General features: G+C 47.0%; 1 protein-coding gene across 1 annotated transcript in view; it reads left to right on the top strand.

Moving 5' to 3' along the window:
• PREX2 (phosphatidylinositol-3,4,5-trisphosphate dependent Rac exchange factor 2) overlaps positions 1–27016 on the top strand; it is a 538104-nt gene that overhangs the window by 494647 nt on the left and 16441 nt on the right. The window contains exon 38 of the mRNA XM_073679425.1: positions 17009–17111. Within this exon, the coding sequence (XP_073535526.1) occupies positions 17009–17111 (103 nt within the window). The remainder of the gene's footprint in view (positions 1–17008; positions 17112–27016) is intronic.

Genomic DNA, 27016 nt, shown 5'->3' with positions numbered 1-27016 from the left:
ATGATGATTTGGTGCCGGGCAGCTATTGGTCTGAGAGGTAGAGATTACCAAGCAATGGTAGAACCAGCCTATTCAGACAGTAGGCCCACCATTTTGACAGCCCGGGGGGTGGTTGATGTACGCCATGGGAGGGTGCCCGTTCGCATAATAAATATCGGGAAGAGGGAAGTGTACCTACCCCGGTATGCCACGCTAGCCAAATTATACACCATCAACCAAAATTCTATACAGTCTGTGGAACCCTTGCCTCCATCTCACCCGGAGGAAGGTAACGGCTCTAAGAAAATAATGGAGGATTGGTGTCAGCAACTACATTTGGGTACTGACTCCACTCCCTCCCATCAGAAACAGGGAGTCTATCGGGTGGTTCAAGAGTACGAGAGAGTGTTTAGTAAACACCCGTTAGACTTCGGGCGAGTCAAGGGGGTGGAACACCACATCCCCACGGGAGACCATCCTCCCATAAAGGAGAGGTATCGACCCGTACCCCCTGCACACTACCAACACGCCAAGGGGATGCTTAGAGACATGAAGGAGGCTGGGGTAATCAAGGATAGCTGTAGCCCCTGGGCAGCCCCACTAGTCTTAGTCAAAAAGAAAGACAACACCATGAGAATGTGTGTAGATTACCGGAAAATCAACCGAATCACACACAAGGATGCGTACCCCTTACCAAGGATAGAGGAGTCTTTGGCTGCTTTAAAATCTGCTAACTTCTTCTCTACCTTGGATCTCACTAGCGGGTACTGGCAGGTTCCTGTAGCAGAGGCGAACCGGGAGAAGACCGCATTCACCACCCCGATGGGACTTAGCGAGTTTACTTGTATGCCGTTCGGACTCTGCAATGCACCAGGAACCTTCCAACGATTAATGGAGTGCTGTCTGGGACACAGAAACTTCGAGACGGTCCTGCTGTACCTGGACGATGTCATCGTATATTCCAAGACTTATGAGGACCACCTGAAACACCTGGCGGTAGTGTTCGAAGCCCTGGCAAGTTATGGCCTGAAGGTGAAACCCTCTAAGTGTCACCTCCTGAAGCCAAAGGTGCAGTACCTGGGACACGTGGTGAGTGCTGACGGAGTGGCTCCCGACCCTGATAAGATCACCGCAATTAAGGAATGGCCAAGCCCCTCCAGCGTAAAGGAAGTGAGGCAGTTCCTCGGGTTGGTAGGCTACTACCGAAGGTTTATTCCCGGTTTCACCAGAAAGGCAGCTCCTATGCAGGACCTCCTGATAGGCCAGTCCAGGAAGGCCAAGAACCAGAAGCCACCCTTCAGATGGGAGAAGCTGGAAGAAGAGTCCTTCCGCCAGCTGAAGATGGCCCTCACGGGGGAAGAAATCCTGGCATACCCTGATTATAGCCAGCCCTTTATCCTCTACACCGACGCCAGTAACATCAGGCTAGGAGCCGTATTGTCCCAGATCCAGCAGGGGAAAGAACGGGTAATTGCTTACGCCAGCCGAAAACTGCGACCCACCGAAAGAAACCCTGAAAATTACAGCTCATTTAAGCTAGAGTTCCTGGCAGTGGTGTGGGCAGTCACCGAACGCTTTAAGCACTACCTCGCTTCTTCCCGGTTCACCGTGTACACGGATAACAACCCTTTGACACACCTGGACACTGCAAGACTCGGTGCCCTAGAGCAGAGATGGATGGCCCGCTTGTCCAACTATGAGTTTACAATCAAATACCGGGCAGGACGCTCCAATACCAACGCAGACGCCCTGTCCAGGATGCCAAACCTACCGGACGTAGGGGAAGACTCAGAGGGACTGGAAGAAGTTGAACTCCCCGCATTCCACCGTCATGGGACTATCCAGTATTCCCACCGTGTAAGGAGTAAATCCGCTACGTTCAACCCTTTACCTCATTACAACTGGGCGAAGACGCAAGACAGTGACCCTGCCGTCCGACTGGTAAAGGAGATGCTGACTCGGCCAGATGCACGCCTTGACCCAGACGCTCCGGAGGAAGCCAAGCAACTGTGGGCTGAGAAGAGTCGACTGTTCCTTTACAAGGGGAAGTTGTGTCGCAGAATGGTTAATTCCCGGACGCATGAATTAATCTGGCAAGTAGTGGTGCCAAGAAGAGACGCAGCTATGGTGATGGAGGCATACCACGACGGAGCTGGGCACTTCGGATGGAAGAAGCTGGAGTTCCTGCTGCGCGGGTGGTTCCATTGGGTGGGCATGAGAGGAACCATCGAGAGGTGGTGCAGAGACTGTGGCCCGTGCAACCTAAGAAGGAAGGACCGTGCCAGCCAGAAGACTCCCCTGCAGTCCATCGTCACCCGGCAGCCGTTGGAACTGGTAGCCTTGGATCATGTAAAACTGACCCCAAGCAGAAGTGGCTACGTCTACGCACTAACCATCGTGGATCACTACTCCTGGTTCTTGGTTGTCGTCCCCGTCAAGGACTTAACAGCTCGAACAGCAGCTAGAGCCTTCCAGCAGCATTTCTGCCGTCCACACGGGTACCCGGACCAAGTGTTGATGGATCAGGGACCTGCCTTTGAAGCGGAGGTCTTCCAAGAATTCTGCACTCTGTATGGCTGCCGGAAGATAAGGACGACACCCTATCATCCGCAAACTAATGGACTTTGTGAGAAAATGAACCAGGTGGTGATAGATCTTCTAAAAACATTGCCCCTGGAAGAACGCAGTCTGTGGCCCGAGAGGTTGCCCGACCTAGTGGACCTATACAACCACATCCCGGTAGGTTCCACTAACTGTACCCCGGCTTACCTGATGAGGGCAAGACCTGGTAAGCTACCTGTTGACCTGGAGATGGGAGTCCTGACACCCGAGGACACTTCACCAGAAGCAGACTGGGACACAGAGAGGCAGCAGCAGTACCGGAAAGTACAGGAGAGCGTGGAGCGTAGTCTCTGTCAAGCTAGGGAAAGACAAGAGAAAACTTACAACCAGTATGCTCCCGCTGTTCCCCTGGTGCCCGGAGAGCAGGTCTTGAAAAGGAAAAGACGGCTCCATAAGTTGGACGACCAGTGGGAGAAGGACCCGTACACCGTACTGCCCTCAAGCCACGACAACCCGAAGGTCTGTACCATCAGCAAAGACGGAGGGGAAACCACAACCATTGTATCCCGGGATCACCTGAAGAAGTGTCCCGAACAGCTACGGAACCCTGAAGAGGAACAAGAAGACCCTCGACCCGTAGAGGAAGGGAAAGATATGGTTAGTACTGTGCTCGGAGACTTCCCTCGGTCCTGGACTCAAGTCAATGGTGCAGTTGTGGTACCCGTCCTCACGTTCCTCCAACCAGCATCCCAAGTACTTACAGAGCAACCGGTAGAGCTGGAAGAACAGCCGGTCCAGGAGGCAGAAGACTCCACACAAGCAGATCAGGAGGATCAACCCTCTGCTTATAGTGAGCCTGCCATACCCCTAGTGAGCCAAAGGGTCCGTAGACGGCTGCCCAGTTTACCCTTGACAGTTCCTATACCCTGTAGCTCAGGACCAGTCAACCAGCTTCGTAGGTCCACTAGGGTCACTAGAGGTCAGTTGCCCGTACGGTGGAGGATCTAAGTGTTTAAGTTATTTTATTAATGTTTATCTGTTATTGTTGCTTGTGTATAATTTTGTGTTTCTAGTTATTTACAGGAGTCTTTGGTGGATTTACCGGGAATCCTTTGTGTATAGTTGGAGCGTAACCCAGGACGGACTAAAGACTGTTAAGGACTCGGGGCAGGACAGACCCCTACCTGGTTACGTCTCCCTGTTTTGGTGAAATGGACACCTTTGTTTTCTTCAAAGACTGCATTCGGTTGCGGACACACCGTGACCATCTTTATGTGTTTCCTTATTGTATTTTATTGTTGTTGTTATACCCTGTTATGTTTTTGTAAAATATGTTTAGTCCCGGAGTACTAAATTTCACTAGGGGGGAATGTGGCACCCCAGGGGTCTGGTCTCCACAATAATAGCAATATTATGTCTGAGAGCAGGTGGGAGGTCTCTTGGTCAGGGATCTTATGCATGCCACACCTCCTGCCCAGTCCTGGGAGGGGAAGAACTTCCCCTATATAAACCTGGGGCTGAGGCAGGGTAGAGAGAGAGAGAACAAGAGTAGAGAAGAGAAGCAGCATAGGAAGAAACAACAGGAGCTCTGTGGGAGCAGTGCTACAAGGAGTCAGGGGCTGGCAGCTGCAGAGCTCGCCCTGACTGAGAAGTTATCACCGGACCCGGAGTCCGAGGCTGTGGGGACTAATCCTTACCCAGCAGCAGAAACCGACCGGCAGGGGATTGCAGGTCCTCTGGCCCAGAAACCCGAAGGCACGGTCACACGCGTGGGACCAGCACCGCCATCGTGGAGCGGAAGCCATTAGAAGGCCCCGAGTCACCGGCCATACGGGTGAGCACCACACGGTACACTCAGGGACGTGGGCTACTTTTACCCGCCTCTAGCAAGGTAGCCAGAAGAGTACAGTTAGCTGGGAAGGCCTACAACTCCGCCTGGCCAGGGGAGATCCCATCTGCTCAAGGACTGACCAGGCCCCGATCGCTAGCAAGTACTCCGGGAGGGTCTATCTTTGTCACCAGTAAAGACCCTGAACTACACGCATCGTCTCTGAGTGGTTCCTGCTACCCCCATCATCCACGTCGGCTGCCCTGAGGCCATACCCCTCCCGTTGGGGGTTATACCATCCCTGCTGCACCATCCTTCCACCGGCCTCAGCGGTCTGCCCTGCAGCGGCAGCTCCAAAGCTGCATTCAACGGGTGGCGTAGTCATCCAACATCTACTGCTAATAGACCGCCACTTAGTCTGACTCCCTGGGCACGGACCGGGTCACCGCCACGAGACTACTACCCCCATCTGATCCGGCTCCGGGTAAGCTCCCGCGTGCGCAACGCTGCGCGACTCAGGCCCAGGGGCGCGTCATAAAAATGTGGCACCTTCCCTCTAAAGCTTAACAACACATTTAAATACTAAGAAAAAGGATTTCTCTGTAAGAAGACATTGGATCCCAGATATCAAGGTATCATTTTATTCAACATTCTGTGACCTATTTTCCCATATAGGCGGCTTAGGAGGGTTGATCCTACTGACAGAATCCCTCTAAGTCCAGACAACTTACCTATCCTTGGTAACCTACCTCCTAACTGTTCTGGATCCAGTAAGATGGTTCCAAATGTGGGGAGTCGTCCTGCTAACCCTGTCCTCACATGATATGTACTGTCTTCAACTTTATCTGTGTTCTCAGTACTCAGGCACAGCTGAATACAATGATGAAGCAGGAAGCTGACAGATTCCTACTCCACAATTCAGTCTAGGTAGTGACTGAAGGACTTTCTGAAGTCACAAGAATGGTAGTGGAGAAGCAGAACACAAAGTCAAGTGGGATGCTTGTGCGGGGGCATCTGTTACAAATCATGGTCCCGTGCTCCTGCCTGGTAATGGAGCTAGTCTGGTACGGCGCGTCTCTGGTCGCATGGGCCGCCATTGTCCTGACCCGGGAGGCGGAGTTACTACGCGTCCAGGAAATCTGTCCCAATCTGGTGTAGCATCTAGTTCTGGTGTTGTGGGATGTGTGAGGACACGGGACGCCATGTCCCTCACTGATTTGTCTGCCCAGGGAAGATGGAACGCTATCTTCCCTGGTTACCAAGCAACGCAGGACACTGCTTTGTTTGGCAATGAGCAATGGTGGGATTTTGTCCAGCTTGTGGTTGGAGCTAGCAGGGAGTGACTGTCTGGGGATGATTGGGAAGTGGTCAACACCTGATTTTTAGGCCGGCTATATAATCCTACTCCCTGCTCAGTCCATTGATGTTTATTGCAGTTTCCATGTGCTTGCTGGTTTGTGGTGTTAGCAAGGTTTTCTCATTTTCCTTTTGGTTACGCTTTCTGGGGTTCCAGCAGAGGTACTCACCGAGTCCTAGACTGAGCACCAGTTGCGTCGCCTGACGTCAGCTGTCCGGCAACAGCCAAAAGTCCCCCTTCCATTTAATGGGAGCTGGGTGAAGAGTATTCCCGGCCCTGAAGGGATCGCCTAGCTGAGCAGCTTGTGTCAAGTGCGTCTGTGGCTGCGCCTTTGCTGGTTTGGTGCCAGTCTTTTAGGTCTCTCTTAGAAGTGCATAACAGCATCGCATCGTACTGTGTGGGGTGAATACTGAGGGAATTGAACTGTGTGTGGGAATCATTCTGTGTATGTGGCTGGATTTTGGGGCTCCAGATGCTGTGAGGGGCTATGAGGATATCACATTGCATGTGTGGGGGAATATACTGTGAGAGAGATCATACTGTGTGGGAACTATATGAGCTTCATACTTTGTATCGGGAGTGTGGAAGCTTTATACTGTGTGTGGGGGCATCATACTGTGTGTCAGGGACACTGGGGGCATTATATTCTTACAGTGGACACTGGGGAAATCATACTGTGTGTGGGGATATATGGGGAATGTAAGTAGGAGGCATCATATTGTGTGGAGGGCTGTGCGGCATCACACTCTGTGTGGGGGACACTTAGGGCACCATACTCTGTAGGTTGCTGTGGAGGTATCATACTGTGTGCTGGTGGCTGAAGGATCATCATGCTGTTTGTGAGGGAATGCACCGCAGGTTAATTATGCTAGAGGGCTGTGAGGAAATCTACTGTCAGGGCTTATACTGTGTGTGGGGAAATCTACTGTGAGGGCATTATACTGTATTTGGGGGAGAGAACTGAGGAGTATTATACTGTATGGGGAACACTGAGTGCATTACAATGTCTGGGGGAATCTACTGTGGGGTTTTTATACCGCGTGTGTGTGTGAGAATCTATTGTAAAGGCATCATACTGTATGTGAGGGAATCTACTGTGGGGGAATCATACTGTGTAACTGAATCTACTGTGAGTGCATAATACTGTGTGTGCGGGAAACTATTGTGGGATTTTCATGCTGTGTGTAGAAGAATCTACTGTGAAAGTGTTTTACTATAAGTAGAAGAATGCACTCTAGGGGCATCACAGGTTATGGTGGCCTGTTAGGGCATCATACTGTGTTTGCATAGCACCAGGGCCTGCTCCAGGTTTTTATGGATCCTGGGCAAAAGAATCTCAGTGGGCCCCTTTAACACATATGACTCACCCCCTGGGCCGTGGGGCACCCGGAACCGGGCCTCGGTGCAATGTTGGGGGCAGTAGTGGCAACCCGATCCCGTGGCCCAGGGTGGTCAGACCAAATGCTGTGGCAGTTTATTTGTAGGGTTTTGAATGTCCGACTACGCCACCCGTGGATTGTGGTCAGGGATGACCGCCGCTGCAAGGCAGACCGCTGAGGCTGATGTTGGTATGCAGCACAGGGATAGGATAACTCCCCACGGGAAGAGTGTAGCCTCAGGGCAGTGTAATAGGATGCTGGAAGTGATGGTGCAGGCCACAATAATAAGGGTTCAGAGTCTGCTTCAAACAGTCCTGGGTCTTTATTGTAGTTAGTACTAATGACCCAACAGGAGTACAGGGTAGGAATGGGCCTGGGTGTCTGAGAGCATTCGGGCGAGCCCCACTGGTCAGGATGAGTGGGTAGGCCTACCGTTCTCTCTCTGCCCTTGCTGACTATCCCCCTTTTCGTGGTGTGGTAGCCCACATCCCTGAGCTGGCCGTGTACTACGCCTGTATGGCTTGCGACTCGAGCCTTAGGTACCTGTTGCTTCTCCGTGCTGTACCGGTCCCTCTGTGTGGCGGAGCCTCCAGGCTTCTCAGGCCAAGGGATCTAAAATCCCTCGCAGGTCGGTTATCTGCTGCCGGGCTTGCAACCCTGACAGCCTCGGACCCCAGTGTCCGGTTGTGTAGTTCTCTCTCAGCCAGGACCGGCTCTCGTCGCCTCTGTCCCTGGCTTGCTGTTCCTCCTCTGCCTCCCGGACTCCTCAGCTGCTGCTGACCTGTCCCTTTCCTCTGGGAACCCTTCTGGATGCTTCAGAAGTAGGTCCTGGTCTCTCTAACCCTGCCCTCAGTTCCAGCTTTTATAGGGGCAGCCTGCTCCCCCTACTGGCCTGGGACAGGAGGTGCTGCATGCTAATGGTCCCTGACCAGGGAACTTCCCTCCTGCTCTCAGACACAGCCTTTAATATTTGTGGCATCCAGGCCTGGGGTGACACACATACACGATTCCTGATGCACAGATACCGCAGAGAGATATAGATATAGTACAGTGCCAAAGATTTCACTTACTTCTTAAATTACTTGAGTGATCTATTGTAAATTCTACAATAGATCAGAAACCGGCGAATCCTCGCAGCGCACAGTGTAGACCAGACAATATAGTCCTCCATACAGTATTATGGGCCCCATTTATTGCTCCATACAGAATAATAGACTCCATATAATGCTCCATACAGAATAATGGACCCCATATAATGCTCCATACAGGATACTAGCCCCCATAAAATGCTCCATGCAGAATACTCGCCCCCATATAATGCTCCATACAGAATACTGGCCCCCATATAACTCTCCATACAGAATACTGGCCCCCTTATAATGCTCCATACAGAATACTGGCCCCCTTATAATTCTCCATACAGAATACTGGCCCCCATATAATGCTGCATACAGAATACTGGCCCCCATATAATGCTGCATACAAAATACTGGCCCCCATATAATGCTCCATACAGAATACCGGCCCCAATATATTGCCCCATGCAGGCTGTGCCCCCATATAATGCCCCTTTCAAGCTGGGCCCCCATATAATGCCCCATGCAGGCTGGGCCTCCATATAATGCCTCATGCCTCCTGGGCACTCATAAAATGCCCCATGCAGGTGACTCGCCCCCTGGGCCGTGGGGCACGCGGATCCGGGCGACAGGGGAACGACGGGGGCAGTAGTAGTGGCGGCCCGGTCCTGCGGCTCAGGGTGGTCAGGCCAATGGTAGTCTGCTACGTGCTTCAGATAATGTCCGACTACGCCACCCGTGGATTGCGGTTATTAGGAACCGCCGCTGCATGCAGACCGCTGGGGCTGATGAAGTGTGCAGCTAGGGTAGTGTGACTCCCCACGGGAAGAGTGCGGCCCCAGGGCAGTGTAGTGGATGGTGGGAGTGATGGTGATGAAGGTCCCAGTACCGGTAGTGCCGGAGGAGCGAAGGAGCACATGGACAACAAGTTACAGTCCAGGGTCTTTACTCACAGTTCGTTTGTCCCGGGTCACTTCCGTTGGCAGTGACCGCCCAAGCCGTGCTGCGTCCACCAGGTGTGGGGCTCGGTCAACTCCCAAGCAGTCAAGAGCATGGCACAGGACCCCCTTTAATCCTTTCTCTGGCCTGCCTCACCAGTGACCCACTTTTGTCTGGCTGCCGCGGACTTGTGCGGTTAAACTTGGGCCCCGTCCTCCGCTGTCCTATATGGTGCCTTCCTAGCAGATTTGATGAGGTGTCGCACCAATAGATGATCACGACGACCGGTCTTTGGCTGAGGGTTGTTTCTCCTCCACCAACTTGGGATCCGGTACCCTTAATCTGCCTGACCCTGCACCCTGGATTCTCGTGGGTTCTTAGGGTCCCTTCCACCTTCTTGTTCCTGAGCCCTTCTGTTTCTCTGTCTCTCCTTCTCTTTCTCTGTTCCTTTCTGTTCCTTTCTGTTCCGTTCTGTTCCGTTCTCCTGGAGCTGAGATGAGCCAAAATCCCAGCTCCCCTTCACCTCCTCCTCAGCCTCTCACTAGGCCCTCCTGGAGTAGAGCTCCTACAGAGCCTCTACTCCCTGTCTTCTCCTCTGGCTGAACTGACTCAGAACTAAGATGGTGCCCACCTTTTATACCTCCCTCTGACCATGAGCCCAGGTGACCAGCAACCAATGGGCTCCTATCTACGCTCAGGAACCAATCCCTATCTGCCCCTACAGCACTGGGTGTTCCACCCCCCTCCCCACTCCAGGCAGGGACATAGTCGGTCGTGCCTGCACTTCTGTCTAGTGGGAGCACCGTTGAGCTGTCCCTCGGAAATGGGGTGTGTGTGCTGTATGCAGCTAACTGAGCCCTGGTCCATACTCCATCCTTACCCGGGAGTGGAATATCACACCTCTGGACTGAGGTGCAATACCCCTGTAGCGGCCGAACCCTCGGGGCGCTACACAGGTGCCCCATATAATGCCCCATGCCACCTGGGCCCCCATATAGTGCCCCATGCAGGTGCCCCATATAATGCCCCATGCCTCCATACATTAAAATAAAAAAATCAAATACCTCACCTGCTGCCGCTGCTCTCATCGCTGCCCCTGCTCCGGACTCCTCGGCGTCGCCGTCTTCCCGCTCTGCGCTGTGACTGCTCAGGAGAGAGCGCGGTAGAAAGACATCATTGCGCCCTCTGACCTGAGATGTCACAGTGCAGCAGCCGTGGAAGACACCAGAGCTGCTGCGGAGGCACGGGGAGAGGTAAGTATTGTGCCGTGACCCTGAGCAAGCGGGGGGGGGAGGGGACTGTATGAGGGGGTGGGCACTGGCACCGCTCTCCTCCGCTCACGGGTCCCATAGCGCGCGGGGGTGCCCAACGGCCCCCGCCTGCTCAGGGCCCCAACGCTTGCTTGGGTGCGCCGGGTGCTGTAGCTGGGCCTGTATAGCACTATAGGCGCTATGAAATGGGTCTCATACTGTGTGGCAACACTGTTGAGCTTCACTGTATAGCAATATTTCTTTGTTGTGTTGACACATATAAAGGACTGGGCGAGGTTAGGGTACTGGCGAAAGATATAATTTGCCACGTGTCCCTCTTTCTTTTCTTTAAAAGTTGCGACATATGCTGGTAAAAACACTGAACTAGTGACCAACAAATAAAGTAGCACTCTGTAGCACTATAGTATGCAAACATGAAATATATGAAATCTAAATTGCATTACTGCTCTAGAATATAGGAATAAATGAGAATACTTAGCGCATAAATTGGCCAATTCATGTATACCCGGCAGCCATGGTAAGGTGACTCTCATTGCTGGGAACGTGGCTTATGTGAATCTCTTAGCATGAAGTCTACATGTATATGAGAAGGTAGGATCCTGCTATAATTAACCCCTTAAGGACCTTGGACGTATCAGTACGTCCAAGGTCGCATCCCCCTGTTTGGTGCGGGCTCCGGTGCTGATCCACCCGCGTCTGTTAACATGTTAAATGCCGCTGTCAATCTCTGACAGAGGCATTTAACATAGCCGCGGCGGAAGGACATTAGAAGTCCCGCCCATCGACACCCCTGTCACATGACGATGGGTTGGCATGATAACCTGAGGTCTGCAGAAGATCCCTGCGGTTGTCATTGCCGGGATGCTATGAGCGCCGCTCAGAGGTTGGGGCATAGCAAGTGAGCACATTAGCTACACACGTGTGTTGCACAAGCAATCAGATAATCGCAGCTTCAAGTCTCCCATGGAGACTATTAAAGCCAGTGAAAAGTAGAAAAGAAAGTTTTTAAAAAATATAACATTTCAAATCACCCCACTTTCGTCCAATTCAAAATAAAACAATAATGATAAAATTACATATTTGGTATTGCTGCGTTCAGAATTGCCCGATCTATCAATATAAAAAAATAATTACTCCAATCGGTAAACAGCGTAGCAATAAAAAGATCAAAACGCCCGAATTCCTTTTTTTTTTTTGGTTGCCGCAACATTGCAATGAATGCAATAATAGCCGATCAAAAGATAGTTTTCTATGTACATTGTCTATTGACAGTGAGCTGCTTAACAAAGGAGGGGGCATGTTCAGACAAGGGCATCAGTCTGGGCAGTGATAATCTCCTGGTGATAAAACCTTCATTGAATGGAAACAACAGCACACAACCTAATAAGTGACACATCTCTGAAATCTGTGTCTCAACTCCTACCTCATGCTGTCCTCAGATTACATAGCAAAAACCTGCTAACAGATTTCCTTTATAAGGGATCCTATCACAAAATCAGATAATAAAAAGTACAAGTAAACACTGACATACTGTATACACACATTTATATCAGTGTAATATATATATAATATATCTACCTTATAGAATATGGTTGTATAGTACATGCTTATTAAGTGTGACACAAATCTTACAGCATTGTATTTCTTTATCAGTCCATATCAGATATTATAGATAAGGTTAATAGCTTTATGATGTAATCTGATTATTTACAGTGTTTGAGGTTGATATGTTATTGATTTGTTATCATGCCTTGCTGGCAACACAAATGAAAGTCACTGATCTCTCTTTAACCTCCATTATAAAGAGATACAGATTTGTCACAGGTCAGGACGCAAATTTTTCAGTATTTTGACTCTTGGGTAATGAACGTTTGACATACGTCCATTTCTTTTAGTTCACTGTGTAGAACATTGATAATTTAAAAATAAACAAAAAAATAAATTGTACTTCAAATGAAAAATTTATATGCTGCAGAAAATTCCTCTTAGCTTGTATAATAAAATATTTGACTAGCTATAGTAATATGCTCTATAGATGCTATTTTTGTTTTACAGGGGTTGGCCACCTTTGGGGACATTGTTTTCTTTATTACTTAAACGCATATATTTAAGTCTACGGATTATTTTTAGAACTGAATTTCTTTAATAGTTTTGCATTGTTCGGTTTTTACAGGCTGTTTGTTTCCCTACGCGTTCAACTTTGACGTGATCATAAATCACCCAAAAAGAGCTCAGAAAAAGACAGATAAAAGATCTGCAAACTCTCCTGTTAAACTGTCAGAATGATTTCGCTGACAGATTCTCAGTTAACTCATTCTGCAACCAGAAATAGGCAGTGCAACAAAGAGTCTGTAGAAGGAAAACCCTATTACAAAAATGATTTTTAGCCAGCAATACTTGCATTTAAAAAAATAAAGAAAATTGTCTCCAAAGGTGGACAATCCATTTCATATATATAAATATAATCTTCAATTTTGGAGAACTTGACCCTGTTTACATATCATCTTGGCCCTACTTTATTACATTCCTTGAATTTATCCATGGTCCATCATTAACACACTGTATTATATAAATTCAGGGAATGTAATAAAGTAGGGCCAAGATGACACTTATATAATACAGTGGGTTAATAATGGCCCATGGATAAATGTCATTTTGGCAAACACCAAGCAGTATGCGTATGCTGAACTTGTTTTGCAGTATGTAATAACATAGTAGATTACGCTATTTAATACAACGGTATTCAGTAAAAAGAGTAGATCACTAAATATAAAATCTTTTCTTTTTTTTTTGCTGTAGGAGCCAATGAGCAACGTATCTGACTGTGTACTTTTACAGTGTAATACCTTGCACCTACCTAATACATATCTCCGGTCTAGGACTTTTAGCGCAATCTTTATTTGATCCACTGCTCACCTAGTCTGCATCCCTGTATCCAGTGGTGATACTGTAGAGATTGAAGTTGTGATCAGTGATCCATCACTACCCTAAGGGTTCGCTCACACTGGCGTATAAATCGGATGAGTGCAATCCGCTAAAAGATTGGATTGCACTCGAACCAATGCTATTCATTCAATGAGGCCGTGCAGATCTACGTATTTTTTCTCAGCTGTATTCGGCATGCTGTGATTTCACTCCGAAATCGGTACAATGTGAGAAAAAAATCACATGCCATATGGACCATCAGAGTGGCATCCAATTTTTACGGATACATTGCAGTTTTGTAAGATGGGGAAACTGTAAATGGTCCTTTAAAAGATTAATAGCTGCTGAGTAGAGAAACGGATTGTACACAGACAGCACATGGATGACAAGTGAGAAACAACCGTCCCACTCTCCAATTTTTTATACGCAAGTGTGAGTGTACCCTATGCTGACTCTCCCCTTAATGATAAGGCAGAATTCTTCTGAATTGCTCTTCCCAGTCTTAGAGACAACTGAATATCTGTACAGTTACAGCTTGCCTATCTTCACTATAACCTTCCTGCAGTCATCTGTGTGATCATATAGGAAACAGAAAGTTACATCAGGGTTAGTACTGGAGTCTAGAGAAGTGACTGCCGGCCTGAGAATACAACACTAATCCTTCTACTGCCCTTCACCACAGATCCTATTGTTAACCCCCAGACCACAAGAGATTTTTCGTTAACTGCTTTACTGCCCTAGACCCCCTTCACTTTCCTAGACCACCAAATAAACTTACATTAGCCCTCTCCTAGAGTAGCTCAGATTCTAACAATAGGAGCTCAAAGGGAATATGTCACCAGGTTTTTGCCTCCTAATCTGAGCAACATGATGTAGAAACAGAGACCCTGATTCCTGTGATGTGTCTCTTACTGGGCTGCTTGCTGTAGTTTTGATAAAATCAGTATTGTATCAGCAGGAAATTATCACTAGAGGACTATTTACCCTGGTTATATGTAGTCCCCCATATTCATGAGCTCTGTATAACCCCCCACACACACACTATGATTGTCAGTCTTCTGCCTATGCACAGTGTACACAGAAAGCTGTCAATCAGTGGTGTGGGCGGGGTTATACAGTGCTGAGCATTCAGAGAACTGCTAAATCTGCAGCAAAAGCAAATGCGAAACATACATTGGAGTCCTGAGGTCCTTATCTGTTGGTTGGTTTCTTTTGTATGTTCTGATTATATTGACTTGTATTTAACCATTTTGATATATTTATTCACACCCTACCTTACAGATTCAGTTAAGTGCAATTTTGTCTTTATTTGTATATTATCATATCTTATTTATCTCAATCAATACTAGGTTTTCAGTATACAACCAATTATTTATTATGGAGTTCAACACTGACCATATGTTATCCCCATGCCTGATGCATTTTTCATTTACTCTTTCTTTTGTGATGTTCCCCACTTTTTCTAATATGGTTTTTATTAAGTCTTATATCTTAATAAAATTGAATCTAAAATTATTCCTTGAGTGGCTATTCATTTTTTGTAGGTTCCTATTGCCTTGAATATCCACTAAACTGCTATGTATGATTATTTTCTAGGTTTATGCATTTATAAAACAGTGTAAAACTACGGTAGCCCACCAGGTGTAATGACGTCAACCTCAGCTGAAATTCTTTTCCAGGGCTTATGTTCTTCTACAGGAAAAATATATATTTGCACCGTGTAAGCCAGTAGATAGAAAAATATTCAAAATTGTGAGTCCTCAATGGTTGATACATTTTAGTTAGGCATTAAATGTATCCACCACTGAGGACTCTCAATTTGGAATATCTTTATGTTCTTTTAATTACTCCATTGCCAATAGTTGCAGAATTTGGCAACTTGGCGGCTCAGTGGTTAGCACTGTAGCCTTGTAGCACTGGGGTCCTGGGTTCAAATCCCACCAAGGACAACATCTGCAAGGAGTTTGTATGTTCTCCCTGTGTTTGCGTGGGTTTCCTCCGGGTTCTCCGGTTTCCTCCCCCACTCCAAAAGACATACTGATAGGGAATCTAGATTGTGAGCGCCAATGGGGACAGTGGTTATGATGTCTGTATAGCGCTGTGGAATTAATGCCGCTATACAAGTGAGTAAAATAAATAAATCTTTCCCACTCTCTCCTCCTTCACCCACTTCTCTTCTTATAGCTTGTGCACGTTAAAGTCATGTGTTTTGTGCGTGCATGATTTTGTAAGTATATGGGGGGTCCAGATGACAATGACCATTGTATTGTGAACATTTATGGTCTCAATCTCATTTAGGCCAGGACTTTTCCTACTATTCCAGACCATAAAAAAATACACTGTATAGAACAAGAGTTGCATGCCTTTGCCATTTGTAGGTTACATCTTGGCCAAGAAGCAAATTGTCTCTTCAGAATAGGAAGAGGACTAGAACTCTAGCGCCACCTATTGGTTGGAAGTATCAATCCTAAAAGTCAATATCGACCCTTTAACGAGCCTTGTCACATGACTTATGATAATAGCCAAAATCTCAATTTGCAGACACTGTTTTTCGGGCTACTGCCCCCGTCAGTGCAAAGTGTGAGATATGGTTTGGCTGGGTGAGAGGCGTCTGGCCGATATCCAAGGGGTAACGTTTCTCCTTGCGGAGAGTGACATGTTAAGCAGGCCAAGGACAGCTATGAAATAAACACTTATAATACGAGGGTCAGTCAATAAGTAATGCCTTCTATTTTTTTTCTCCTTTTAATTGGCAAGAAATTCAAATGCAATTACATAGGTTGAAAACCACAACATTAACGATTAATTTGTCACTTTTCAATATAATCTCCATCCATTTCCACAGTCTTGGTCCACCGTTTAACAAGGGCATGTATTCCAGCATGGTAAAAAGCATTCTTGGGACCCACCGTGCACAAACTTTTCTGTATCCCAGTTGTCCAATAATTTTCATCACACTGCCTTTACTGAGGCAGATAATGCCACACAATTCATCTGCAGTCACCCGGCGGTCACCACGAATGATGTCGCTGAATGTTGCTTGGAGTCACTGCGGTTACTGGCCTGCCACTCCGCATTTTGTCAGCCAACGGTGATGGCCCTTCAGCTGTGCTACAGCGACGAACCCATCGTCTAACAGTACTGACATCCACTGTTGCATCACCGTACACATTTTTCAGTCTCTCATGAATTCGAATGGGCGTTTCACCTTCTGCAAGAATTCAATCACAGAACGTTGTCTAATACGAACATCGATGTTAGCCATTTTGCAAATGGATACAGTCCTGCCACCTGTTGGTGCAGGAAGTTGCAATTGCTGAGGATTGGAGAAGAAGGTTTGAGGAATTGTGCCAAATTCGAATATTTAACATAACTACCTTATTTATGGAGAAAAAAAATAGGAGGCATTACTTATTGACTGACCCTCGTATATAGGATTTATTTGTAGACTGGTGTGAGCATTGACAGGTCTCATATAAAACTATGGAGCAGCTTGTAATCATCCACTACACAACTATTACTCCATTATGCAAGAAGCTTCTTGTTTAATGCAAAATATATATGACAAGATTTATATTCCTCTGGTTACAGATATAATGGTTGGATGTGTCCTAATGTCTTTTCTTTGCTATAATCATTATTTTCTGTGTCAGATTCAGACTGACATGATGTATTATTTCCCTCTCTTCCAGATGCACTTTGAGTGTCACCCTTGAACAGGCTCTTATTCTCGCACGGAGTCATGGACTGCCTCCCCGGTACATCATGCAAGCAACAGATGTCATGAGAAAACAGGTTTGTTAGACATTCAATCAACTGATCAACAATAACTCCCCGCTGATAATTAATTCCCAGATTGCCATGCCAGCTTCATCTAAGTAAGGAGTTCGCTGTCCAAAAAAGCTGCGCTGACATCAAAAGCACACCTGCTCACTTTTGATACAAAACGATATTTTGTTAATGCCATCACACTTTTATCAAGCAATACCGTTGTCTGATTTGTTATCAGGATGCCCCTTCTCTTGGCATCTTGGCATTGTTGATTTAAGGCCACAAAGACAAAAATATATTTGGGCAAAAAAAAGGTGCAAAAATGGAGGATTGGGAAACATCTATTCAGTATAATGTGTCATTATTATGGCAGGGGACAATAGCAGTGTAGATAGGATACAATATCCTTTCATTTTTATGATGTATAATAAGGAAAAGTTTCCTTGTTTCTTGTTTCCCTGTATGATATGGAGGAAAAAAAAGTGTTTTATTCCTGAAATTGGTACCATAGTCGTTGTACTTGGTGGCATTTTAATGAGAAGGAAATACAGGTGCATCTCACTAAATTAAAATATCATCAAAAAGTTAATTTATTTCAGTTCAATACAAAAAGTGAAACTCATATTATATAGAGTCATTACAAACAGAGTGATCTATTTCAAGTGTTTATTTCTGTTAATGTTGATGATTATGGCTCACTTTTTGTATTGAAGAACTGAAATAAATTAACTTTTTGATGTTATTCTAATTTAGTGAGATGCACCTGTAATAGATTAAGTTATTGCCAAGCCCAAATTGACACCATACCGACTGTTCAATGGAAGCAATATATGGAAGTACTGCTTCTGCCAGAGTGACAGCCACTGTGTGCTTGGGGTAACATTATAGGGGAGGCTCCGGGACCTTATGGGGCATATGGAACGGGAGTTCGAGATTAAATAACCCCAATGTAATAGAGTCATAGCAGAAAGTGTTGGCACCCTTGAAATTGTTCCAGAAAATGACGGATTTCTCCCAGAAAATTATTGCAATTACACATGTTTTGTTATACACGTTTATTTCCTTTGTGTATACTGGAACAACACAAAAAAAACAGAGAAAAAAAAAGGCAAATTGGACATAATTTCACACGAAACCCCCAAAAATGGGCCGGACGAAATTGTTGGCACCCTCAACTTAATATTTGGTTGCACACCCTTTGGAATAAATAACTGCAATCTATCGCTTCCTATAACCATCAACAAGCTTCTTACACCTCTCAACTGGACCACTCTTCTTTTCCAAACTGCTCCAACACTGCCAGTCATGATTGTAACTACTTCTACTAGTGGACTCTGCTTTAAATAAAAAAATGTATTTGACATAATTGCCTTAGGCTAATATAAAGCTACTGTAAAACCTCAAGAAAATTGATTTTTAACATTTCATACAGTCATTTAGCATCCAATTAACTTTAACCCCAAAACAGCTCTGCCTGTGGAGTTTCATCTATCCATGGCAACTTAATTGGACATTTTAGTGATTAATATTATAAAACTGTTTCAGAATCTCTGGAAAAGAACATCCTGCTGACATCAGCACTTATTGTAATGGATCCACCACTAATGCAATTTTTGGCAATGTCAGTTAACGCTGATGATTTAATCAATAGTCTTGGCTTTGATCAAAACATACTTCAGTAAGTCTGTTTTAAAAGCAACGAGGCTTTGGGTGGTTTATATTTTAGCACAGAGTTTAACTGTTTCACTTAATTACTAGAAACTGTCATCTATATATCTCCTTGCATGCGTCATCCTCGCTCCCAGGCCGTTGCTGTTGCAGGTTACTGCACTTAAACGTTTATTTTCACAATCACATTATTTTTCACAAAACACAGTAAATATACACTTATTTTGAAACCCTTCCCAACCGGGTGAAAAATTCCAAATGGGGTAAAATTGCACAAAAACGTAATTCAGCAATTGTTTTTTGGGTTTTGTTTTTACAGTATTCATTGTGTGGCAAAATGATCTGGCAATTTGATTCTCCTGATCCGTACAATTACAGAAACACCAAACTTATATATTTTTATTTACCATATTTTTCGGACTATAAGACGCACTTTTTTTCCCCAAAATTTGTGAGGAAAATGGAGGGTGCGTCTTATGGTTAGAATGTTACCTGCAGTGGTGGTGAAGTGGGATCGCAGGGCCCTCCCTCCTTCAAGAACGCGGTGGTGGTAGCGGCAGCAGCAGAGGTGAGGCAGAGCGGCTGGGGTTGGGACCTGTGCCTGGCCGGTATTGGGGCTGGGGCCAGTGTCAGGCGGCAAAGCAGAGCGACCTGCACAGCTTTCTGGTGTGCGTGGCCATCTTCCTAGAGCTGTGATCTACAAGAAAATGCCCGCCCGAGGCGGCGCATGCACAGACCGGTAGCTCCGGCGGCCATTTTCCTGTAGATCACAGCTCTAGGAAGATGGCCGAGAACACCGGAAACCTGCGCAGGCCGCTCTGCTTCGCCGCACTATGACGCTCACAGCCTGGCACCAGCCTCAGCCTGGTACAGGCCCCAGCCAGAGGCCTCGGACCCAGCCCCAGCCAGAGGCCTCGGCTCCGGCCTCAGCCCCAGCCAGAGGCCTCAGCCCCAGCCAGGGGCCTCGGCCCCAGGCCCCAGCCACAGGCCCCAGGCATCAGCCACAGGCCCTGGCCTCAGCCACAGGCCCCAGCACAGGAACCGGCCAGTGTAAGGGCCCCAGCCAGGCACAGGCCCCGGTCCGGCCCAGTCTCCTCAACATCTCACCTCTTCAGCTGCAGCCGCCGGCTTCCTGAGGGACCCTGCCTCCTGTTACCCTCGCTCCACTGCCACCCAGGTAAGATACCGTACCTATTCAGACTATAAGATGAACCCCCATCTTATAAAAAAATATTTTTTTTCTATTTTCCACCCTAAAATTTGGGGTGCATCTTATGGTCCATTGTGTCTTAAAGTCCAAAAAATACAGTAATTTTTTTTTTTAATAAATGTTATAGTTTTGTAGACCAGACTTTAATAAACACTACAATATCAAATATGTTTATTTTTTACTTTTTATATTTTTATTTGTAATGGGGGAACAGGTGGGTGATTAGAATTTTTATAATGTTTTAATTTCCTTTATATTTTTAAAAACTTTTTTATGTTCATTTTTTACTTTATTTTCTAGTCCCCTTAGGGAACTTGAACTTGCACTCATTCAATCACTTGTACTCTATACTGCAGTACCACAGTACCATTTAGTGAAAATCAAGCAGGCCCCCGACTGCCATGGTAACTCATCGATGGACCATGATCACGTCGCAGGGGACTGATGGGAGTTGATGTGGGAAATCACTAGAAACCACGCCATTTATACATTGCTGGCAGAGATTGGCAGTGGTATTTAAACAGTTGACAGCAATGATCGGAGCTCAGCTCCAGCTGCTGCTCTTAGACACAGATGCTGGCTAGAAAAAATAGCGGGCATCAGATATGTTTGGAGAGAGCGCTTCTCTCGCTACAAACATTGTCACGTTCGCAATGACGTACAGTTATGTAATTTTGCGATCACGGTGTTAAAGAAGCATTCCACGAAAAAGTCCCTTAGCAATATTTATGTTGTACAGTGCACGTGTTCATATACCTTACTGATCACCGTCACCCTGATATCAGCGTTGCACCTACTCTGTGACTTTCTGAGATGAGTTTCTCAATGTGATCCTATGACAGGCTCTTATAGGATTACATAAAGAAAATTACTTCAGGTCCACACAAAAGATTTTACCGCTAACTATCCTGATTTGCAGTAGTGTTGAGCGAGCATGCTCGACACTGCTCAGTACTCGCCCGAGCATCTCACTACTCGGGATGTTCGGCGAGCACTGAGCATTTTCGGGTTACTCGGGCGGGAGCTCGAGTCTCCGCCCTGCATGTTTGGCGCTCTTTACAAAGCCAATGAACATACAGGGATTGCCAGCCAGTCACAGTAATGCCGCAGTCCCTCCGGATCAGACAGTGTAGGGAGAGTGCTGCTGAGCTAGGGAGAGATTTATACTGCGAAATAGGTAGTGTAGGGTCTCTAAAGCCTGCAAAATCAAACAAACAGTCCTTCTGAGGACTAATATCCATCCCAGATATCAGGCAGGCAGGCTGTATAGGAGATGCAGTGGTTATACCAACAAACACTGCATTACAGTCCTGTGTGCTGCTGCTGCTGCTCAAATTGCTAGACTTAGCCCCAGATCTCAGGGGCCAGGAAAAATCCTTTTTTTTTCATCTAAATCCTCTTTTTTTTTCCCTCAGTCAGACTGTACAAATACCCATCTTATTAACCTTTTGGTATCCCCCCCCCCCAAAAAAAAAAAAAATTGGGTGTGTCTGTGAGTGTTCAGACACAAATATATCTGTTTAAAAGAGTCTGGTTTCGGCCTGATAACTAGAACTGTGGTTTTGCAGTTCCACCGTACAAATCTCTGTATTATCCACTTTTTTGCCTTTTTTCCATAAAAAAAAACAGTTTGAGTGTCTTGCTGACTGTTCAGACACAAATATATCTATTTTAAAAAGTCTGGTATACGCCAGGAAATTAGAACTGTGGTTTTCCTCTTCCACGGTTCAAATCTGGGTGTTATCCACCTTTTTGCCTTTTTTCCATAAAAAAACCAGTTGGAGTGTATCTGTGACTGTTCAGACACAAATGTATCTATTTAAAAAAGGCTGGTATACGCCAGGAAATTAGAACTGTGGATTTCCTCTTCCCGGTTCAAATCTGGGTGTTATCCACCTTTTTGCCTTTTTTCCATAAAAAAAACTGTTTGAGCGTCTCGCTGACTGTTCAGACACAAATATATCTATTTTAAAAAGTCTGGTATACGCCAGGAAATTAGAACTGTGGTTTTCCTCTTCCACGGTTCAAATCTGGGTGTTATCCACCTTTTTGCCTTTTTTCCATAAAAAAAACCAGTTGGAGTGTATCTGTGACTGTTCAGACACAAATGTATCTATTTAAAAAAGGCTGGTATACGCCAAGAAATTAGAACTGAGGATTTCCTCTTCCCGGTTCAAATCTGGGTGTTATCCACCTTTTTGCCTTTTTTCCATAAAAAAAACTGTTTGAGCGTCTCGCTGACTGTTCAGACACAAATATATCTGTTTAAAAGATTCTGGTGTAGGCCAGAGAACTAGAACTGTGGTTTTCCTCTTCCACGGTTCAAACCTGGGTGTAATCCACCTTTTTGCCTTTTTTACATAAAAAAAAACTGTTTGAGCGTCTCGCTGACTGTTCAGACACAAATATATCTGTTTAAAAGATTCTGGTGTAGGCCAGAGAACTAGAACTGTGGTTTTCCTCTTCCACGGTTCTAATCTCCTTTTTATTACCCTTTTGCCATTGATAGTGCAAGTGTAAGCTATTTTACTTCATTTACAATGGGCAAGATGCGTGGCTAAGGACGTGGAACTGGACGTTCTGGTGATGGTGCGTGCAGAGGATGGGGCTGTGGCCAAGGTGAAAATGTGCCACAACCAACAGCCACATCTTCTTGCTCCCAGTTCTTGACCGAATAACTAGGGAAGCACACAGCAACACCACTATTGCGAACTGATCAGTTTGAACAGGTTATTAATTGGATAGCAGATAATACTTCCAGTCACCTGGGCACCACCACATCCGATCTATCTTCCATCGTCTTATTAGCCGTGAGTCTCGACCGCATACTCCTCACCCTGATGCTCCTTCCTCCCACCATTCCGAGTGTCGTCAGACAGCAACTGATCCCACAGTTGGACACTCTGAAGAGCTGTTCACTGGTCCATTTCCATATTTGGGCCCCTCGCCTGCTCCGCTTGAAGTGGTGGAAGAGGAGATCCCATGTAGCGATGGCCAAATATTTGAACCGCCACGGCCACAGGAAGGCGACGCTGGCAATTTGTCACAAGAGGTGGACGATGACAAGACACAATTGCCACGAAGTGAGGAGGAGGACTGTGGTGCGGAAGTGGAAGAGGAGGAGGTGGTGGATAATCTAGTAACTAACCCAACGTGGCAGGAGGACACGCAGAGCGAGGCCAGCAGCACACGGGGAGGGAGGCAGAGTACCCCAACAGGCAGGAAGAAGCAGTGTGGTGACCGCAGACAGAAGGTGGGCAACCGTTCCCCGTAACACCAACACGAGGGACGTTGCCAGTACAACCGGTAGGTCTTCCAGAGTATGGAATTTTTTTAAAGACTCTGCTGATAACCCCAAAAAGGCCATTTGTACCATCTGCCAGGCCAGCATCAGCAGGGGTGACAAAACTACCAGCCTGACCACCACCAGCATGATCAGGCACATGTCAGCAAAGCACCCGACTTTGTGGGGCGAACCCCAGGGTCCACGACCAGTGTCAGTGGGTGTCACCACTGCTTCTTCCACTGTGTAAGAGAACCCCCTGTTGTGCGTGCAAGGCAATCCCCTGTCCGTACTGCATGCAAAGATGCCCCCTCCTCTCAGTCTTCACTTGTTATGGCAGTTTCTCAAGAAACAGCATCAACGTCCACGTCCCACCGCAGCGTTCAATTGTCCATATCCCAGACCTTTGAACGAAAGCGCAAATTCGCAGCCAACACCCCACAGGCCACAGTCCTAAATTCGCACATTTCACGACTGCTTGCGTTGGAAATGCTGCCTTTTAGGCTGGTGGAGACAGAATCCTTCCGCAGCCTTATGGCGGTGGTCGGCCCTCGGTACTCGGTCCCCAGCCGACACTATTTTGCCCGGTGTGCCATCCCCGCACTACACAAGCACGTGTTCCAAAACATCTGCCGTGCCCTCAACAATGAAGTTACTGGGAGAGTCCACCTGACAATGGACACGTGGACAAGTGCTTGTGGCCAGGGTTGGTACATCTCCCTGACGGCACACTGGGTAAACATAGTGGAAGCCGGGACCCAGTCGGACCTTGGGACGGAACACATCCTCCCCACACCGAGGATTGCGGGCCCTATGTCAGTCAGAGTTGCCCCCACAGTGTACAGCTCCTGCGCATCATCCTCCTCCTCATGTTCAGCCTCCATCTCAGATATCACCACATCAGTTACAAGCTGGAAGCACTGCAGTACTGCCTCAGCCAAGCGGCAACAGGCTGTGCTGAAACTCATAAGCTTAGGTGATAAACCTCATACTGCTTGTGAGTTGTGGACAGCTGTGAAAGAGCAGGCAGATCTGTGGCTGAGACCGCTGAACCTACATCCAGGCATGGTCTTGTGTGACAATGGCCGTAACTTGGTGGTGGCTCTGAGGCGAGATCACACAAGTACCATGCCTGGCTCATGTGCTTAACCTCGTGGTTCAGCGGTTTCTTAAATCGTACCCAGAGTTGCCAGATCTGCTCGTCAAAGTACGCCGCCTGTCAGCTCATTTTCGGAAGTCGGCTACAGCTTCCGCCACCCTTGCTGTGTTGCAGCAATGTTTGCAGCTTCTGGCACACCTACTGGTGTGTGATGTCCCCACACGTTGGAACTCTACCCTCCACATGTTGCAAAGGATTTGTGAGCAGAAGAGAGCAGTTGTGGAGTACCAGCTGCAACAAGGCCGTCGATATTCAGGTCAGACTCCACACATAAGACCTCAGGAGTGGACCTGGATGTCTGACATATGTACCATCCTGACAAACTTTGAGAAGTCCACCAAGATGGTGAGTGGCGATGACGCCATCATTAGCAGCATCAGCATCCCACTTGTCTGTCTTTTGCAACGCTCTCTGCAGAGAATTAAAGAGGAGGCATTGCAGCCAGAGTATGATGAGATGGATCAAGAAGCCGTAGCGGGCGATTACACACAGCCCAGCCTCATCTCATCCCAACGTGCATTGGGGGACAATGAGGGAGAGGAGGAGGAGGAGGAGGAAGAACAGGAGCTGGTATAATGCGCTGTAGACGGTAGTACCTGTACAACTGTCATACTGTCAGTTCAGCGTGGGTGGCCTGAGGACAGGGGGGAGGAGGAGGAGGAGAGCATGGTCAGTCGTCATCAAGGTGAAGACATAGAAGTCTTGCCCATTACCAGTCTGGCACGCATGGCTGACTTTATGTTACGCTGCCTTAATCGTAACCCTCACGTTATCAAAATGTTGGGTGACAGTCATTACTGGTTGGTGACACTTTTAGAACCCCGCTACAAGGAGAACTTTCACTCTCTTATTCCTGAGGTGGAGAGGTCTACAAAAATGGGGCAGTACCAGAAGGCCCTTGCTGCAGAACTGTTAAAAAAATTCCCATCTGAACACGCTAGCGGCAGAGGTCACAGTTCGTTGCCCAACCAAGGCGTACAGGCGAGAGAGACGCAACTTCAATCCAGCAGAGGCAGGGGAACACTGTCAATGTTCTGGGACAGTTTTCTGACACCCGCCCAGCTTACAGGCCCTGAGGCGCGGGGTACTCTCACAAGGAGTGGAAAGTTTCAAAAGATGGTGAGCGAGTACCTTGCCGACCGTACCAGCATCCTCCGTGATTCCTCTGTGCCTTTTAATTATTGGGTATCCAAGCTGGACACTTGGAATGAACTCGCTCTGTATGCCTTGGAGGTCCTGCCCTGCTCTGCCGCTAGCGTGTTATCGGAGCGTGTTTTTAGTGCCGCTGGGGGAATTATAACTAATAAGTGCACTCGCCTGTCAACTGACAATGCTGACAAGCTGACCCTTATCAAAATGAACAAGAGCTGGATTGGGCCAGACTTCTCATCACCACCAAATGACTGCAGAGTAATATAAAGTCAAATCCACTGTGTTATTTCGGAAGGTGTATTCCCATGCACAGCTTCACACCCACACATGGGTATACGCTTCCTCATTTTGGCTGTTTTTTGCTCTTCTCCTTATCCTCAGCCTCCACCACCACTATACCACCAGGGTGACCGTGGTCCGTGTTGCCAGCATTGCAAGTTCCTCTGTCCTAATTTTTGGCAGCTTTTGCTTGGAAGGCATAGGCAAAGACTATGGGAGACCCACTCCCCAATAATGGGAATAATGTTTTTAATATGCTGTACTGCATGGCTCTTGTAAGAGGCATTAAAATCGTCTTGTTAAGCTACTGTGACCTCCACGTCTCTTCCAAGGGTCATTGATATTGTCTTTTTATTCCACTGGGTCCTCCACGTCTCTTCCAAGGGGCATTAAAACCGTCTTGTTAAGCTACTGTGACCTCCATGTCTCTTCCAAGGGGCATTAAAACCGTCTTGTTAAGCTACTGTGACCTCTACGTCTCTTCCAAGGGGCATTAAAACCGTCTTGTTAAGCTACTGTGACCTCCACGTCTCTTCCAAAGGTCATTGATATTGTCTTTTTATTCCACTGGGACCTCCACCACTCTTCCAAGGGGCATTGATATTGTCTTTTTATTCCACTGGGACCTCCATGTCTCTTCCAAGGGGCATTAAAACCGTCTTGTTAAACCTCTCTGACCTCCACATCTCTTCCAGGGGGCATTAAAACCGTCTTGTTAAACCACTCTGAACTCCACAGCTCTTCCAAGGGGCATTGAAATGTTGTTTTTAATTACCTCTAGCCTCCACGACTCTTCCAACGGGCATTGCATTTCCTCCTAATTTTAGTCAGCTTTTGCTTTTCAATGCATAGGCGAATACTAAGGGAGACCCACTCCCCAATAATGGATAGAAGGTTTGTAGTACGCTGTAATCCATGTCTGTTTCAAGGGGCATTGCAGTTCCTCATAATTTTTGGAAAGCCTTCCATTCACTGCTTAGGCCAACAGTGTACAGGAGACCCAGTTGCTATAAATGGAAAAAACGGTTTAGTTAAGGCCCTCTGACCTCCATGTCACTTCCAAGGGGCATTGGAGTGCATCGAAATTTTTGGTAGGCATTGCACTCACTGTATGCTCTATAACTGTGTAGCCGAACTGCTCCTTTTGGTACAGAAACATATCCTACAAGACCTGGGTG

The sequence above is a fragment of the Phyllobates terribilis genome, unplaced genomic scaffold (assembly GCF_046119375.1).
Source record: "Phyllobates terribilis strain yellow unplaced genomic scaffold, ASM4611937v1 Scaffold_4__5_contigs__length_816908805, whole genome shotgun sequence".
NCBI classification, from domain to species: Eukaryota; Metazoa; Chordata; class Amphibia; order Anura; family Dendrobatidae; genus Phyllobates; species Phyllobates terribilis.
Note: the sequence above shows the minus strand (reverse complement) of the source record. Positions and strands in the feature narration are given on the sequence as shown.